Source organism: Pseudopodoces humilis, chromosome 26 (genome assembly GCF_049639895.1).
Source record: "Pseudopodoces humilis isolate 2021_Gansu_Grassland_sample_001 chromosome 26, ASM4963989v1, whole genome shotgun sequence".
In the NCBI taxonomy this organism is placed as follows: Eukaryota; Metazoa; Chordata; class Aves; order Passeriformes; family Paridae; genus Pseudopodoces; species Pseudopodoces humilis.
The window spans coordinates 2,189,768-2,207,490 of NC_142225.1; the positions used below are offsets into that span (position 1 = coordinate 2,189,768).

Below are 17,723 nucleotides of genomic sequence, written 5' to 3' on the forward strand. Positions count from 1 at the left end.
CAAGCCTGGGCTCAGATCTGCTCTGAGCCAGGGGGTGTTAGTTTGAATTATGCCCTAGAGATAGCAGTGTTTCCTCCTGCCTGAGTTCTCTTCACATTTTGCAGCTAAAGGGCAGGAAAAATGCCTGTGGTCCATCTGATCCCTCATGAAGCTGAGTGCTTGCAGCCCACGGGCAGGCAGTGGGTTTGCTGCTGGGTTTAAAGCCAAGTTTATAATTCTGGCAGGAGCCTTATAAAACCATCAGAGAACAGCACAGGGGGAACATCTTCAAATTCTGGGGCAAAAGAACCTCCACAGGGGGGTATTTTCAGGTTGTTCTGTCTTTGGCAGGATGTTAAAATCCGGGGGTTACAACTAATCTTGTATTTTGTGTTATTTGGAGTCTTAAAAATAACATTTGCTGTTCGTCTGCTGTTCTTCCCCCCACTCCAAACACCCCCCAGGCCCAGACTATTGCAAACCAGGACAGGGTGGGGACTTTTCTGCCCTTCCCGATGGCACTGGCAGTGCCTTTGCAGAGCTGCCCTGGGATCTGAGGACTTTGGGGGCAGCGTGACCCTCTGATGGGTCCTTCCCACACCCCACTTGCAGCGCAGCAAACAGGAAATGTGTGAGCACCGGCAGTTGAGTGTCAGAACGGAAAGTGCCTTGAGTAAGAGAGACGAGAGCGGGGCCACGGGGCAGCTCGGGCACCCTCGGGGTGGGACTGGAGACCCCCTGGCCTGGGGAGCCCCTTGGCCTCGTGTGCTCCAACTGAGGATCCCTCTTGGCACGTGGGGAGGGTAAGTCCTGCTGCCCTGGGGATAACTCAGGCATCACCTTAAGAAGTAGAAAAGGGAGGGAAATAAAAGGTTTTTCTTGCTGTTGGTGATCCAAAGGGGATTTCCTGCTGCCTGTGAGGGGCTGTGGCTGTCCCTTTCTGAGGGCTGGGAGCAGCACAGGGAGCTGTGGAGGGAGGACACTGAGAGCTGGTGATGCCATGGGGGGCCCTGCTTGGCTAGGGGGGGGGCATAATTCCCATCCCATCCCACCCCACCCTAACCCCCTGCTTGTTCAGTGCCTCCATCATGTGGTAGGCTCAGCTCACCTGCCCTGGGGCTGGGGCAGGTACCCAGGGGCTTCTCCATGCCTTAAGTAACCCCCCTGCCCCAAGGAGCTCCCACTCCTGCTGTCTTAGAGGCTGGGACCACCACAAAGCTGTTTCTGGTCCTGTGGGACTCCAGCAATTCCACAAGACCCTCTGGCTTCAAGGGGTTGGGGCTGGTTTTGGGCCCTGTTCCCCGTACCTGGGATTTAGCAGGATCTGTTTCTCATGGCAAAAGGAGGGGGCAGAGGGCTGGAGGAGCTGGCATCTCCCCAGGCTGGGAGTGCAGAGCTGGGCTCAGCCAGACCGAGCATGGCCCCGGCTCTGCGTCACTGCTCCCCATGGCTGCGGTTTCCTTCCCTCAGAGTTTCAGCTTTGCCACGCAAAGAACAGCCCCTCTTGGGGGTGGCATGGTGGCTGTTGGTGACACGGCCACCCACCATGGGGACAGGGCACTGGGGGTGCCCAGCTCAGGCCCCACAAGCCTGGGCGAGCAGCAGCGTGATGGAAACCTCCCGAGCCCTTGTGCCCTGTGCCCGGAGGTGACTCACGGCTGTGAAAACTGGGGGAGGAATTTTAAAAGGTGCTGCTGAGCTCTGAGAAGGCAGGTGGAACCAGCACTTCCTGCTCACACCTCCAGCATCACCTCCGCTGGTCCTCTGCTGGTGTCACCTCCTGGCTGTGTCACCTCCTGGGTGGCCTTTGCTGGTTCTGGTGCCCTGTGCATCCTCCACAGCCAGGGAAGAGCACAGGGAGATTTGGGATGGGTGCTTGGCTGGTGGCAGGAGAAGCTGTTCAGCAGGTGGGAGCTGGGCTGGGAGCCCCTGGGACAGCTGCCGCTGATCCAGGCTCCATTTGTACCATGCACTCGGAGATAAGGGCTTCCCTTCCTGCTGCAAACCCTCCTCAGCAATTTTGGGTTCTGGACAGCAGCAAAATGAATTTCCAGCTCGGTCCCTCTCCACCAGGCTGGAGGAAAGGTGTGTGGTGAGGACAGCGCCATGTCTGAGCGCCGGGCGGCCGCCAAGGGCCGGCGCTTGGGCTCCAGCCGGCGCAAGCAGCTGCCTGAGAGCTCCAGGGAGGCCCCAGCACCAGCGCCCAGCCCCGGTGAGGAGCCACCGTGGGCATCTGAAATAGTGCAGAGGGTGCAGCACCTCCTCAGCCACCGGGCCACGGAGCAGGCAGGAGTCATCACCCGCTCGGACGTGCAGGTGAGGATGGGGGCATCTCCTGGGGTCCAGCACTGCCAGGGTGACTGGAGATGGTGTCACGGGTGGGTTTTTACCCTGATTTGCTCTGGTTTTAGAAGCTGCAGGCGGAAGGTTTGCCGTGCAGCAGGGAGGAGCTGGAGCTGGTGTTCGATGGGCTGGATGCAGCTGGCACCGGGCGCTTGGGCACAGAGGAGTTCACGGCCGGGCTCCGTAAGTGCAGCCCGGGCTGATCCTGGTCACAGTCCTGGGGCTCTGCTGGGGATGTGAAACGCTGCCTTTGCAGCGTGGCATGGGATGAATCCTCCCCGTGACCAGCTCTCAGCCCTTGGCTCACCTGCTGCGGGGCCCTGTTGTGCTAAACCGCTTTGTTGAAGCCGTGGAGGGGGAAGCGCTGGGGTTTGGGCTTTGCTGCCTGGGCACTGAGGATTTGGGATATCTGTCAGCAGGGCAGTTCCTGAGCTCCCAAACAGCTTCCAGGGAGCACCGGCGGCGGAAGACCGCGTCCCGCAGGGTCCGGCTGGTCCTCCCCACCCCGGCGCTGGAAGGGGGGAACAGCGAGGAGCGCAGACACTTCGCTGCCTTTATGGAGCAGCTGGGCACAGAAAACTTCTCTGAAGAGTAAGTGCCCTGCTTGGGCACCCCACGGGTGTCCTGCACAATGGATAGACGGGGAAAGGCTTGGGGCAGGAGACTCCACACAGGCAGGGAGCCCAGGAATACCTTGGCCTGAGCACAGGAGCAGGGTCCCAGTGACCCCAGTGCTCATCGGTCCTCGCACATCTCAAAAATGTGTGAGTTAAATGACTCAGCTGGCCTGGTTTCGGGGGTTCTGGGGGGATGCTCACCCCAAAACACCTCTCCCTGCAGACAGGAGATCTGGCAGCTCTGGGTGAAACTCCGTCAGGATGAGCCCCAGCTGCTGGACAACCTGGAGGACTTCCTGGCCAAGATGAGGCACCGGATCCAAGAAGCCAGGAGCGAGAAGGAGGCTTTGGAGCTGACTCTGAACAAGTGAGTCACCCCAGGGGACAGGACAGGAGGGATGGGACAGGGATGGGGCCCTGGAGGGCCTGGGTGCTTTCAGCATATCCACCAGCGGCCGGAGCAGAGGTTTGGCTGATGTTTGGGGTCGGGCTCCCTCTACAGTCATGGATGGGATGGCAAAAGGGCCGGGTCGGACTGCCGGACACCTCCGTGCTGGGTGACACCCTCCGGGCACACCCAGCCGCAGCCTGAGGCTCCCGAGGGCACTGTGGGCTCCCAGGGTCCTGCACCCCCTGTAGCGGGGTCTCACACCCCACTGTCGCCACAGGCGTGTGGCCGAGCACGACAAGGACGTGCAGCAGCTCTGCGAGGCCCTGGAGCAGCAGATCCAGCAGGAACAGCTGCGGCTGCAGCAGGAGGTGGGTCCCTGCTGCTCCTGTCCCCCTTGTCCGTGCCGGGGGGACCCAGCACCCCAAACCCCCTCGGCAGCTGGACGAGTGGGTGCCAGTGTCCCTGTGCCACCGCAGAGCGTGGCCCGGAGCCAGCAGCAGGGCGAGGAGCTGCAGCGAGTGCTGGATGCCAGCGAGAGGGAGGTGCAGCGCTTGGTCACGGCGCAGATGGAGGTGGGCAGGACCCAACCCCGTTTTGTGTGTCAGGGGTCTCTGGGCTGTGCTGTAACAACCCCACGGTGCTGCAGGGCTGATCCCGGGGTGTCCCCAGCACCCTGTCACACAGGACCCTCCCCACACTCCCCTCCATCCCCAGAGGACACAAGCTGAGTTTCCCACCCACCATCCTCAGGGGACGGGGGTGTCACAGCCCCGGGGCAGGAGGAGGAGGTTAGAATTATTGTGTGTGGGGATTTTGGTGGGCTCTGAGTGTCCTGGTTGCCATCCCACAGCTGGAGCGGCGCTGCCACAGCCTCCACAGCTCCCAGCAGGTCACCAGCACAGAAAACCGGCAGCTGGAGCAGAGTAACCGGGCACTGGAGCATCACCTGCAGCACCTGCACCAGCAGCTGCAGCAGACCCAGGGCCACCTGAGGACAATGAGGGCTACAGTGGTTTGGCAGCACATGGGGGAGCCCGGGTGAGCAGCTGAGTGACCCTGTGTCCCCACACACATCATTTCTTCCTGGATGGGGAATGAGCTGGATGGGCCTCAGCCATCATGGTGCTTCAGGTTAATCAAGGTTTGGTGTGCAAAGCCTCGGAGGAAAAGGCAGGACTATCAGCACCATGTGTCCCTGGAGGGCAGTGCCAGAGAGATGGGGGTGTTCTTCAGCCAGGAGGGCTCAGTAGGTCTGATCCAAGATTGTGGATTTTGCTGCTCTCTCACTACCCTGACAGCCCTGGTGCAGGGGTGGATGTGGTGAAGAGGATGGAGCTCCCGTTTTGACTCTTGCGCTCTGTGTTTGCAGGGACAGAGTGGTGGCAGAGTTACCCATCGAGGTGCCAATGTCCCCACAGGTACTGCAGCTGGGGACAGGGCAGGGTGTCCAGGGCCTTGTGCTGTTCCTTTTGGGACTGCTGAAGAGCTCAAGAGCACAGGGTGCTCCTGCAGCACTGCCTCCCCTAAAAGCTCTCTCAAACAGGGCTGGTGCAGATGTTTGGGAAGGGAGGGGGTTGCAGCACCTTACTTTTTGTACCCCCAGGATTTTGGGTGGGTACAACTGGATCCCTGCTGAAGAATTCCACATTGTTCCAGGTGGATATTCTCCCTCACCTAGTGTTCCTCTTCCCACCCTGTTCCCCACAGCTGAGTCCTGGGAAGAGCGAGCAGTTCCGCTCCGAGATGAGGATCAGGCTGGGATCCCAGAGCAGCGAGAGCAAAGCCAAGAGCACCCACCAAGTGTAAGGGGTCCTGCTGCTCCCATGTGTGCTCCTGGGGTCTGTGAGCTGGGGCTGAGCCCCAGGCCCTCCCTCCACCCTCCCCAGGCAAACAATGATCTTTTGTCCTTTGAGCACTCCTCTCCCACCCACTCATCTCTCACCCTGGAGCTTACACCTCTTATCCCAGCTCATCCCTCCTTTGGCTCAGGAACTTGCTGTACCTGGTTGTGAGTTGCCTTTTCCTGTCTGATAATGTCAGTCTGGGTACTGGGAAGAGGCCAGGATGCAGCCCCGGGTCTGGCTGCCTGTGTGTGCATCCCCCTTTCCCTTGCTCCCATTGCTGCCTGTGTGGACTCCAAGTGCACCCAGAGGGGAAATAGAATCAGGTTTGGAGAGGGATGGGGTGAGGGATCAGGGACCCTCTGGGACTGACTGGGAATGGGAGAGAGCTGGAGCCTGACCTGGGAGCTGGTTCATCACCCCCATTTTCTGCCCTTTCCAGGGTTTGGGAAATGCTGCCAGCAGAAATAAACCTTTCCGGAGCCCCACGGACAGCAAGCTCTGCAGAAGAGGACCCCTTCCCAGAATCTCTGAAAGGGGAAGGTGTCTCTGACCAAAGCTCTTTGCTAAGAGAGATGAATGATGCAATAGCAGCTCTGAGCAAACATCTGAAGGCACAGGCAGTGGGAGCATCCCCTGCCCTGGCAGACACGCCCTGCCACCCCTGGGACAATGCTGAGCCCCAAACGGGGCCAGAGGCAGCCACAGCCCATGGAACAACCCCTGGGGTCCTGCAGGAGACCCTCCCTGGAAATGTCCATCATGAGCTGCTGGAAGGAGACCTGCAAGAGGGAGCAGCCACAGCTGAGCTTCGTGCTCTGGATGTGACACAGGCTGGTGCGTCCACAGGAGCCAGGCACTGCACGGCTCAGGAGCCAGGGGCAGAGCAGGGAGACAGCCCAGAGGAGGCACAGAGGATGTTATTCCTGCAAGGAGAGGGTGCTGGTGTGGAGGAGATGGTGCTAAATGTGGCTGAGCATCTGGGAGAGAGCATGGAGGCAGGAGATCAGGTGCTGATGGAGGTGGAGGGAGCAGGGTGGCTGCAGGAAAAAACAGCTTGGGCAAAACCACAGCTCCTGGGAGAAGCTGAGGAAGTGGAGATAAGCCTGAGAGAAAATTTGGAGGCAGGTCTGAGACCACCTGAGGCTGGGCAGGAGGGCGTGGCAGCAGGACAGTGCCTTGCCATGGATGAGCAGCAGCCAGGCAGGACTGAGGGTGTTCAGGAGCCGGGCACAGTGCTGCAGGAACGGGCTGACCCAGCACTGGGGCTCCCTGTGAAACTGGAAACTGGGCTGGGAGAGCACCTGGAACCAGAGCCACCATCCTGGGGTGAGGCACAAGTGGAAGCAGCCCATGGGGGTGGTGTCCCTGGAGTGACAGTGGCTCCTGGCCCAGGAGTGCTGGACGAAGAGTGTGCCAGGACAGAGGTGCAGCCCTGGGGAGAGACCACAGACTCCAAAGCACTGGAGGTGCTGCCAGCCCAAGCTGAGCTTGCAGGAAGCAGCAGAGCCAGGGGTGAGGAAGAGGAGGTGGAGGAAGCAGAGCTCAGAGAGGCAGAGCAGCAGCTGCAGGGTGAGTGTGCCATGGGAGGTGCAGGGTGGAGAGGGAGCGCAGGCTCTCTGGAGCCACTGGCAGTGGCTGTGCCACCCACCCACGGCCAAGGAGGAGCAGATGTGGATCATTCCTGCAAGGGAACAGATGTGGAACTGATGGAGGCTCAGAGCAGCACCAACGTGGAGCTGCTGGCAGAGGTGGAGGCAGATCTGCAGGGCTGGCATGAGGCTGGATCCCCAGGGACACAGCAGGGAGGGGGTGTGGATCCAGGTGTGCAGTTGGAGAAGGAGAAACCAGAGGTAGGGCTGGGAGAAGAAATGGGGGCTGCTGCAGTGAACAGTGAGGGTCCTTCCCCAGCAGAAACACCTGTGGGCAGCCCAGACAAATGTGGGCTGTTCCCAGTTAAGTCTCAGGCACTGGAACTGGTGGAGGCCGTTCTGCAGCTGTGGGGGGGTCTCAGCCCAGAAACCGCCCAGGGAGGGAAGGGGGAAGGAGCTGTTCAGCTCCAAGAGAAAAAGGAAGAGGATGGGGAACAAGGACAGGGTGAGCACAGGCTGCCACACGAGCCTGTGCCCCATCCCAGTGGAGTGAGCCTGGATCAGGGAGAGGGGGCTGGTGCAGGTCTACAACCAGGGGATGAAGCTGAAAGTCTGGACACTACTGAGGACCAGAGCAGTGGTGCCCATGTGCAGCTGACTGCAGAGGGGAATGAGCTCAGTCTGAGCCCAGGAGGGAACACAGAGGCAGATCTGCAGCCCTTGGGTGAGGCTGGACCTCTGGGCACAGAGCAGGGAGGGAATGTGGGTTCAGAGGTGCAGCCCCTGGATCAGGGGGATAAAGCAGATTTAGTGGAAGGGGAGGCAGAGATTGCCCAGGAAGATACGCAGCTATCAGAGGGTCTCAGCTCAGGAGTCCTGTGGGGAAGAGAAATTGAAACAAATGTTCACATTGAGGAGGAGGAGGACGGAGCACAAAGACAGGGAGAGGGTGAGCTGCCACATGAGCCTGTGCTTGATCTGCAGGGATCAGGGGACAGGCAGGGAGAGAAGGCAGGTGAACACATGCAAGCACAGGAAGAGGCTGAAAGTCTGGACACTACTGAGGACCAGAGCAGTGGTGCCCATGTGCAGCTGACTGCAGAGGGGGATGAGCTCAGTCTGAGCCCAGGAGGGAGCACAGAGGCAGATCTGCAGCCCTTGGGTGAGGCTGCATCCTCAGGGACAGAGCAGGGAAGGAGTGTGGATTTAGATGTGCAGCCCCTGGATCAGAGGGATAAAGAAGAGTTTTTGGAAAGGAAGGCAGAGAATGTGCAGCAAGATATGATGTTCCATGAGGGTCCCAGCCTAGGAGGCCCATGGGGAGGGGAGGGTAAAAGAGCTGTTCAGCTGGAGGAGGAGGAGGATGGGGCAGAAGGACAGGGGGAGCACGGGCTACCACATGAGCCTGTGCCTCACCTGCAGGGATCAGGGGACAGGCAGGGAGAGAAGGCAGGTGAACACATGCAAACACAGGAAGAGGCTGAAAGCCTGGACACTACTGAGGACCAGAGCAGTGGTGCCCATGTGCAGCTGACTGCAGAGGGGGATGAGCTCAGTCTGAGCCCAGGAGGGAGCACAGAGGAAGATCTGCAGCCCTTGGGTGAGGCTGGACCTCTGGGCACAGAGCAGGGAGGGAGTGTGGGTTCAGAGGTGCAGCCCCTGGATCAGGGGGATAAAGCAGATTTAGTGGAAGTGGAGGTAGAGGATGCCAAGTCAGATCTGCAGCAGTGTGGGATTCTCAGCCCAGAAACCCCCCAGGGAGGGGAGGCTAGAAAAGCCATTCTGATTGAGGAGGAAGAGGATGGGGAACAAGGACAGGGTGAGCACAGGCTGCCACACGAGCCTGTGCCCCATCCCAGTGGAGTGAGCCTGGATCAGGGAGAGGGGGCTGGTGCAGGTCTACAACCAGGGGATGAAGCTGAAAGTCTGGACACTACTGAGGACCAGAGCAGTGGTGCCCATGTGCAGCTGACTGCAGAGGGGAATGAGCTCAGTCTGAGCCCAGGAGGGAGCACAGAGGCAGATCTGCAGCCCTTGGGTGAGGCTGCATCCTCAGGGACAGAGCAGGGAGGGAGTGTGGATTTAGATGTGCAGCCCCTGGATCAGGGGGATAAAGCAGATTTAGTGGAAGGGGAAGCAGAGGATGCCCAGGCAGATGTGCAGCTGTGTGGGGGTCTAGGCCCAGGGGTTCCATGGGGAGGGGAGTGGGGAAGAGCCATTCAGAATGAAGAGGAGGAGGATGGGGCACAAGGACAGGGTGAGAATGGGCTGCCACAAGACTCTGTGCTTGGTCCAGACGGAGCACGAGGCCAACAGGGAGAGGGGGCTGGTGAAGGAGTACAGCCACAGGAGGAGGCTGAAAGCCTGGACACACATCAGAGCACTGATGCTGATGTGCAGCTTTTCACAGGCCAGCAGAAGCCCAAATCAGGCTCAGGAGGGAACACAGAGAGAGATCTGACACCTCTGGGTGTAGCTGGGATGTGGGAAGGGGAGCAGAGCCTGACTCTAGGTTTGGAGGCAGATCTGGGTGCATCTTCCACTGCAAACCCATGGGAAGGAGCTGCTGCTGCAGATATGCCCTCTCCAACTGAGGCTGCTTTGTGTCCTGAGCCTGTCACTGCGGCAGGGGGCCCTGGTCTGGAAGCAAATCTGGGTGCATGCATTGGTCCTGAGGGGGAGATTCTGGAGGAACAGGAATTACTGCAGGGAGAGAGGGCTCCTGAAGAGGGGAAGCCTCTGGATGGAGCTCATGGTCTGGAAGTGGCACGGGGAGAGAGGCTGGAGGCAGGAGCAAGGAATGGAGTGAAAACTCAGGGTGTAGGACTAAACCAGGGCCATGATGATGCTGCATTGACCTCCCTGGTCTCCGAGGTGCTGTTACAAATCAGCCCCCTAAAGCTGGAAACAATGATGCAGGAGGATGTTCTCATTCCAGATACGTGGCAGCTTTGTGCTCCGGGACAGGCAGCCCAAAGGGAGCTTCAGGAGCAGGTTTCAGCACAGGGACATGAGGGGAGGCTTCACACGGTGGCCCAACAGCCAGAGAGGGAGACACCACCCACGATGGCACCGGAGCACACGGCTGCTGGACCTGCTGAGCATCCAAAGCAAGGGCTGCCACCAGCATCAACACTGCACACAGTGCGACCAGAAGATGCTGAGAGGGATCAGCTGGGGCTGGTCCTCAGAGACAACTCACTGTGGCAAAGGCAGCTCTTGGGAGAACAGAGCAAAGACCTCAGTGTTGGTCAAAGAGAGAAGATGCAAGAATTTGGTCAGAAAATGAGCCAAGAAGGTGATTCCAGCCCAGAAGAGCCAGGGGCTGTGACTGCAGGTGGGGCAGGAGCTGCCCCAAGGGGTTGTCCCAAAGCTGCCCTGGACCCAGACCACCTCTACAACGTGCTGTTCATTGGGGACTCCCATGTGGGTAAAACGTCGTTCCTGTACCGTTTGCACGCTGACACCTTCAACCCCCACCTCACCGCCACAGTGGGTAGGTCTCCTCCAGCCCCTCTCCAAGCACTTGCTTGGATCATGGCTGTAATTCCCTTTCCTCCACCCCACAGGCTGCTGGAGGTCACCACATCCTGTTACAGCTCATGCCAAGCGTGTTGTACAAGCGGTCCCCAGGGGCCAACCAGAACCACCAAGTCCCCACGCCTGGATGCTCATGGGCAGGAAATGGTGCTCCTCCTGGTGGGCACTAGCGACAGCAGCCCAGTGCTTTCCTCTCTGCTTTGCCTTTCAGCTCCGTTCTCCTCTCTTCTCCAACCTGGTTTTATTCATCATGCGATGAGAGACCCTCCCAAAATCCAACAATTACACATCTAAAAGGCAGAGGTTCACTTGGGACCAACCCCTGGAGCTGCAGCCTCCAACATCCTGCAACACATTTCTTCTCCGTCCATCTTCTGTCACAGGGCAGAACTCTACACTATCAAAATATCCTCTTTTGTGTCTTCCAGGACTGGATTATCAGATCAAAAACCTTGTTGTGGATAACAAGCACTTTGCTCTCCGCCTGTGGGACTCAGCTGGTCAGGAAAGGTGAGGTGCTGTGCTGCTTAAGGACACAACCTGAGTTGTTTTTTTTTCTATGAAGTTTAGGGGCAATGAATATTCTTGGCTTTGCTAAGCAAAGGTGAGGTTGCTCAAGGAGGGACTCTGTACAGTATGTGATCTGATAAAGCATAATAAAGGAAGTAATTAAGATAAAACCAGCACTCAGCCTGTTCCTACAGCCCCTGCCATCAGGACAGTAGCCAAATCTGGGGCTTGCCTTGTAGACCTGCATTCCCACCTTTTCCACTAGGATGTCACATCACTCCTAGGCAGAACCTCCTTTAGACCATGCTGGTGATCATCCAAAATGCCCACAGGTACCACAGCATGACCAAGCAGTTCTTCAGGAAGGCGGACGGGGTGGTGCTAATGTACGACATCACCTCCGAGTACTCCTTCTCCGACGTGCGCTACTGGCTCAGCTGCATCCAGGTGAGGGAGGTCCCAAGCTCTTGGGACTGATAGGAGTGGCCAAGCCCTTTGGAAAGGGTACTCTGCACTGCTTTCATGATGAAATAATTTTTCGTGGAGGGTTTAAGTCAGATGCAGATGCCTTTTGCATGCTGGCAATGTTTCCCAGGGTAATTTGTTGATTGCACCGGTAGGGTAATGATCAACTCTTAAACAATTAAACACTAGTGCAAATGAATGGAAAATGTTGCTTTTACATCAATAATAGTCCACTTTGAGTCCTGGGGAATGGGAGGTGATTCAAAGCTTATTAAAAACTTATTTTCAGAGATTTCTAGTTGACACAAAGCCAGTGTTTAAAAATGCTGAAACAAAATAGGATGTTGCCTTGCTCAGTGCCTGTAAATCACAGCCAGAGCACCTTCAGAGGGGCTGCTGCAGTTGAGAACAAATGAATTCGTTGCAAGTGTAACTCATCCAGTGCTCTGTCCTGTTAATAGACAAGGGCAGATGATTTAAGGAAAAAAACATAAATCTTAAATGCTGTTGAACTTATTTTAAGAATTTAAAGTTTTGTTATTAGCCCAAATCCATGGGTGTCAGTCATGGTGTTCCAGGACATGTGGAGACAATGTGGCCAGCTGGGATTCAAGGAAGATTTTGAAGCTGTCCTGATCTTCCCTTCATTCTCACTCAGGAAGCAGCAGAGGATGGAGTTGCTGTTCTGCTTCTTGGGAACAAAACCGACTGTGCTGCCCAGAGACAGGTCCCTACAAAGGAGGGTGAATGCCTGGCCAAGGTAGGTGGTGAAGCACAGCCACTCAAGCGAGGCAGGGACAGCTAAGGATGGACACCACCAACCTGAGGACCTGGAGAAAGGGGAAAGCCCTTAATTTACCCCTCATGCATCAGTGGTTGCCAAAATGTTCTCTGAACACATCTCTCACCCTTCCCTGCCTTGCTTTTTCTTTAATTTTGCCTCAGCGCCACCCGAGTAAATTGGTTTATGGAACTGGGTTTGTAAATTAAAACATTTGCAGCTCTGCTTGTCTTTGCTGTGAAGTGTTGAGTATCTTCCCAGCATCATAAAAAACAATAAACCCACTGAGCCCTCTTCTGGTTTAAAGATACGGAAATTATCAAAATTTGATTAATCTCTTCAAATATAGATGGCAAATAAAAATTAGGTGAGGAGAATGAGAAGAATTTCACCTTTACTGACTTAATTTTAAAGCTAATGGGATTTGGGCCAGAATCCACGGACCAGTTTTACAAATGGAGATGAGGGATAGATGTTTATTTTCCCAAACTGGTAGGGAACAAAAGAGTTGGGAACATCTAGTTATGCCTCTGTGTTTGCTCCCATTACCAGAGAGCATCACAAATTCTTCAGTCTGCACAGTCAGCCTTTTCCTTGGTATTAAAAGCTGGTGTTGTAGCAACCAGAAATTCTAGATTTCACCCTTATATTCTAGTAAATAAGTTATTGAGTTGTTTCCTTGATTCCCTCCTGCTTCCCCTTGACAGGGACTGTCTCATGGCTATTTATTCCCATATTAAGTGGGAATTTAATGTTCCAGTGCAAGAACATTACATTTCTATTTGGGGTCTGTGTCTTCTAGGAGCATCAGCTCATGTTTTATGAGTGCAGTGCTGCCTCGGGCCACAACGTCTTTGAGTCCATGGTCAGCTTCATCAGGTGAGCTGTGTGCTTGGATTTTTCCAGCTGTCCTCAACTTAATGGGCTCCCTCCCTGCTTTTTAAACTCCAGATACAGAGATGTCACTGTCACCAGAGACTCCATGCCTAAATGTCAGGGAAAACTCAGGGCAGCACATGCGGGGATGAGCACTTAGCAGTGCCCTAACTTATCTCCTGAACAACCAGCATTGCAAGGAGGTGAATAAAACCCTTTTGGGGATGCTGCTGATTTCTCCCTGGCCTGACTGAAACAAGTTCTGCCTGTGATTTGATTTAGGCTGGCATTTTTAGCAGCATCCACAGCTCTCGGATCACATGGACCTGGAAGGATCCTGACTCCTTTCAGCCGTGCTGAGCCTCTTGTTGGCTTGTCAAGACCAACAGCACAGCAATACAAAATATGGGGGAAATACCCAGCTAATTTGCTTCCTTTTCTCTCAGGTTGCTCAAAGTTCGTGAAGATAAATTGAAAAATAAGGCTGAAGAGGTACCACAGGCACTGCAGAAGAAAAAGGGCTGCTGCTGGTGATGGACAGACAACCCACACATTGATCTGAAACTGCACTAACAGTCAGAAAAGCATCAAAACAGTCCTTGGACACCTCCTCTTTACCTGTCTTCCTTGCCTGATCGTCCTTGGATGCTGTGGGGGACCCCCTGCCATTCCCCCTGAGCACACCAGCCCTCCAAAACTTCTCAGAGAACTTTAGCACTTTCTTTTAGAGAGAAAAATCAGGCCAAGAAAAGAGGCAGAAAAGGAGCCCAGCTGGGTCTGAGATGTTGCAATGATACTGGAAGCAGCAGGGAGTAAACCCAAGCCTTGGGACAGAAGAAATGAAAACCTGAAGCCATCCAAGTGTATAAAACAAGGGGGTTTAGTGCTGTTGGTGCTCTGGGCTCTGGGGACTTCTGCTCTGGCTTTGCAATCTGATTGGATTTGATCAGGAATAATGAGATATTCAATATATTTTAAATGCACTTAAATCTTTACAATGAGACATGGTAAAGCTAATTTTTCCCTTCCCTGGTTTATCCTGGCAGTGAGCAGTGATGGGGCTTAACAGAAACTATTGAATATTTTGCTCAAAATAAATTCAAAAGCCCCAAGAGCTTGTCCATGATAAGAAGAAGATCAATGCTTGCAAGAAGTTTTTTTTCATTGTGTTGTCCCCAGAGCAGAATTCTGGACTATTGCAGCAAATCTCAGGCTGGGCAGAGAACAAGCTGCTGCATCCTGCCTTTCTGCTCTTTGTGAAGTACTGAATTGTTTTTAAATCCAGCTTGAAAAATCTAAATAAACACATGTCACAATTTCAAGTTTGTTTTGTTTTTTATTAATCTTTTTACAGCTTGATTGAACTATATTTTTACAGAAAAAAAAAAAAGACATACAGACTAATTGAATAAGAATACAAGTGCTATATTTAAGTATTTTATATGTTCCATGTAAATTCCCAGCAGTTCAACAGGTGTATTTAAAGACTGTGCTTATGTGCAGAGTTTGGGGATATAATTCTGCCTAGTTGGGTTTGCTTTTTATTGCCACTATTATTTATATGTGCATAATGGAAAAGCATAATAGTAGCCAGTTTGTGCTTTTAGAAAAAATAGAGTCACAACAGGAGTTGAGCTTCTAGCAACACTATATATTTTCATCTATAATTATATTATATATATATATATATCAGCTTCACCAGCCAGGGTTCAACTTTGCATCTGAATCTTTAAGGGATGATTTACTTTTTGTGCACACCCCAATTTATCACTCCAGTACCTCTGTACCCTAATTCTCCATCCCCTGTGTCTCCCCCCCACCGCTGACCTCAAGTCATTTTCCTCTGGCCCCATCATTAAAACACTTTATTTTCTTAATGCAATATATTTAATGCTCCTATTCCATGTTTATCCCTCTTTACTGTATTTCTTTATGTAATATTTTTAGTGATGGAACAGCTCCTCAGGAAGGGTTTATGTGGCTCAGAGCTGGGCCTGGGTTTGGTATTTGGGATATCTGGAATGGCTTTTTCTTATGGTTTGGGACCCCCTTCACTATTTTTTCTTTTCTTTAAAAATAATATAAATCAAAATGTACTTTGCAAATTTGATCCATAATAAGAGAAGCCCCATTTCAGCTGGATCAACCCAAAAACTTCTTTCTCCTGGGTCTGTAACACTTCCCCATGTAAAGCCACCCATCAGATCAGCTTTTCCTTTTGCCTAAATATGCTGGGATTGTACATGGAAGATGCTGCTTGGCCGAGTGGCAGCAGGATTGTGCAAGAAATGGTCTTATTTGATTCCAAAATGAAGAGTTGAGGCCGTGGAGGCTGAATTTTCCCATTAGATGGCAGCAGCTGCAGCAATTCCTCCCCACTGCAATATTGCTGCTGCAGGGAAGGACCAGGGAGCTCGAGCAGGGCCCAAAGTGGGAGCGGAGAAACAAAAGGCTTCCCAGAACAGCAGGCAGAAAGAAATGTCTGTCTTATTCCCCTGGAAATAATCTCTAGAAAAAAGGATGGAGTTTTTGCCCAAAGCATGAGTTACTCCACTCCAAACATCCCCGCCAAACCTGGAGATGAATTTTTCATTGCCAGGCTAGGAGAAACACCAGGCAGGCAATAAATCACATTGGAAAACATGGGCAGCATGTTGCACTTGAAAGCATCTTTCACCTTTAATAATTCACATCCCAGCAAACATTCCCACTCCAGGATCAAAGGCACCGCTCCTTTGCAAGCCATTAAATGCCTGTACGAGTATTTGGAGGAGGATCAAGGCCTGGGATATTAATAGCAGGAGGGAAATGCATGCTTGTTTGGACCACAGGATGCTTTTTTTAAATCAGGTGCTTTCCTTTTAAGCTGTTTGAAATTCCTCAAGGCGCTCCACAAGAATTAGAGGAGCTGCCTCAGCCAAGCCAAGATTGGGAAGATCTCGGATACCAGCCCAAAGGCAGCGGGCGTTTACCACCATCCTGCTTGGATGAATCCACCTTGGAAGCTGAGAACCCACACAAGCTTCTGACAAGTTGGAACAAATCTTCAACCACAGCTTTCAGTGCCCCAGCCATGGGATTTGGGGCAGGGGTTCTGCCCAGGAGTGTCTCCCAGAATTCCATCTCATTCCCCTGGAAAGACAGTAAAATCAAGCCAAGGAGACAATCCCTCTCCCTGTGCTGGTATTGACAGGGCAGGAAATCCAAACCTGAGTTAGAGGAAGTCCTTTTTCTTGCAATGTTTAATTCATCTGCAGAACTCAGTGCTGCAGGAAGTTGTTGAGGCCGAGAACTTAAACAAGGTTGAAATTGAAACAAGATTGCTCTAAAGGGACCTGTTTTAGTGGAACAGGGGGAGTGGAACGAGAAGATCGTTAAGGTTCTTCCAACCCAAACCATTCTAGCATTCTATGAAAATGCATCGGAGAGATACCAAAAACACACATCACACCCACAATCAAGAGCTGACTGAAAATATGTTTAATTGCAGTTAAGGACTGAAGTTCATGTCTGAGAGCACGGTGAGGCTGAAAGCCCTCGCTCCTGCATTCTCCCAAGCTTTTCACGCCAGGGGTGCCTCCAGGGACCTTCCCTTGTCCCATCTCCAGCCCTTTACTCCTCGAAGCCTTTCCCACAATTTTTAGGGCTTTCCACATTTTTTTAGGGGGTGTTAACTGTGCTTGTCACTTGACCTGTGGGAATGGGCACCCATGTCCCCCATGGGGCTGGGGATAAGTGGGGTTCAAGGGGGCACTCTGTGGGTCTCCCAGGGGGTGCTGGAGGGTCTGTGGGGCTGCAGGGTGATACTGGGGTCTAATGGGATGCTGGGGACCGGAGGGAGGTGTTAGGGGTGCTGTGTGATGTGGCTGTGGAAGATTTTGGGGGTTCTTGTGTGTGCTGAGAGCTCAGGAAGATGCTGAGGGCTCATGTGGGTGTTGTGTGGGATGTCTTAAAGTGCCGGTGGGGTCCTGGGGGCTCGGCTGTTTCTTGGGGGGGTCTGTGAGTGATGGGGGATCAGGCAGGTGCTGGGGTGTGGTCTCAAGGTGTTTGTGGGCTCAGATAGGTACTGGTGGGGTGTCTGTGCGTAATGACAGGGTCAGGCAGTTGCTGGGGGTGGTCTCAAAGTATTTATGGGCTCAGACGGCTGCTGGGAAGGGTCTTAGGGGTCCTAAGGAGCTCTGATGATCCAAGGGAGGCTCAGGCTGGTCTGGGTTGAGGCAGTCACAGACTGAGATGGGTGCCATATTCTCCATATTCTGGGCTGAAACATGCAGGGAGTCTCAGTGGGACACTGTGGGTGCCAGAGGGGAGTGATGAAGGTGTTGAGGGGCTGTTGGGAGGTACTGGGGTGGTTGGGGGACCTGAGGGATGTTTGTGGCACTGGGAGGCCCTGGAGCTGGCTCGGGTGTTGGAAGGTCCTGGGGGGTGTTGGGGGTCCCAGGACAGTGCTGGTGGTCCCAGGGCAGTGTTGGGGGTTCTGAGGGGTGTTTGGGGCAGTGGAAGGACAGGTGTTGGTGGGGACCTGGGGGGTGTTGAGGCTTCAGGCCAAACAGGGTGTTGGGAGTCCTGGGCAGTGCTGGGGGTCCCAGGCTGGGCCAGGCCGGGTGTTGAGGGCCTCGGTGGTGTTGGGGGGCCCTGGGTAGTGCTGGGTTCTCCAGGCGTGTTGGGGTCCCTGGCAGTGTTCCCTGGGCAGTGTGGCGGTCCGGGAGCGGTGTTGGGTTCCCCTGGCAGTGCTGGCCCCCCGGACAGCGTTCCCTGGGCGGTGTGGGGGTCCCAGGCAGTGTTTCC

The 17,723-nt window shown here is 54.2% G+C and overlaps 1 protein-coding gene across 3 annotated transcripts; it reads left to right on the top strand.

The window, feature by feature from the left end:
- Positions 1-643: 643 nt before the first annotated feature.
- Positions 644-14,257, top strand: RAB44 (RAB44, member RAS oncogene family). 3 transcript variants are annotated; one of them, XM_014258977.2, is made up of 17 exons: positions 644-782; positions 2,053-2,295; positions 2,391-2,505; positions 2,742-2,913; positions 3,163-3,306; positions 3,608-3,698; positions 3,807-3,902; positions 4,181-4,368; positions 4,700-4,748; positions 5,038-5,132; positions 5,614-6,008; positions 9,702-10,259; positions 10,732-10,813; positions 11,146-11,260; positions 11,937-12,038; positions 12,862-12,938; positions 13,382-14,257. In XM_014258977.2, exons 2-17 carry the CDS (start codon positions 2,086-2,088, stop codon positions 13,467-13,469), a joined length of 2,577 nt encoding a protein of 858 aa, XP_014114452.2. In that variant the 5' UTR covers positions 644-782; positions 2,053-2,085; the 3' UTR covers positions 13,470-14,257. The 3 variants fall into 3 exon arrangements, with proteins under 3 accessions (XP_014114452.2, XP_087923345.1, XP_087923346.1); XM_088067219.1 differs by having other exon boundaries at positions 5,614-10,259; XM_088067220.1 differs by lacking the exons at positions 644-782; positions 2,053-2,295; positions 2,391-2,505; ... (3 more) ...; positions 3,807-3,902; positions 4,181-4,368 and adding an exon at positions 4,411-4,580 and having other exon boundaries at positions 5,614-10,259.
- The last annotated feature ends 3,466 nt before the right edge of the window (positions 14,258-17,723 follow it).

What these genes read in the sequence shown, in the direction of transcription:
- RAB44 (XM_088067219.1), top strand. Translation starts at nt 2,086, where the DNA reads ATGTCTGAGCGCCGGGCGGCCGCCAAGGGCCGGCGCTTGGGCTCCAGC. An exon ending in GCCAAGAGCACCCACCAAGT is followed by an intron (nt 5,133 to 5,613) that starts GTAAGGGGTCCT and finishes TGCCCTTTCCAG; the next exon opens with GGTTTGGGAAATGCTGCCAG. An exon ending in CCACCTCACCGCCACAGTGG is followed by an intron (nt 10,260 to 10,731) that starts GTAGGTCTCCTC and finishes TGTGTCTTCCAG; the next exon opens with GACTGGATTATCAGATCAAA.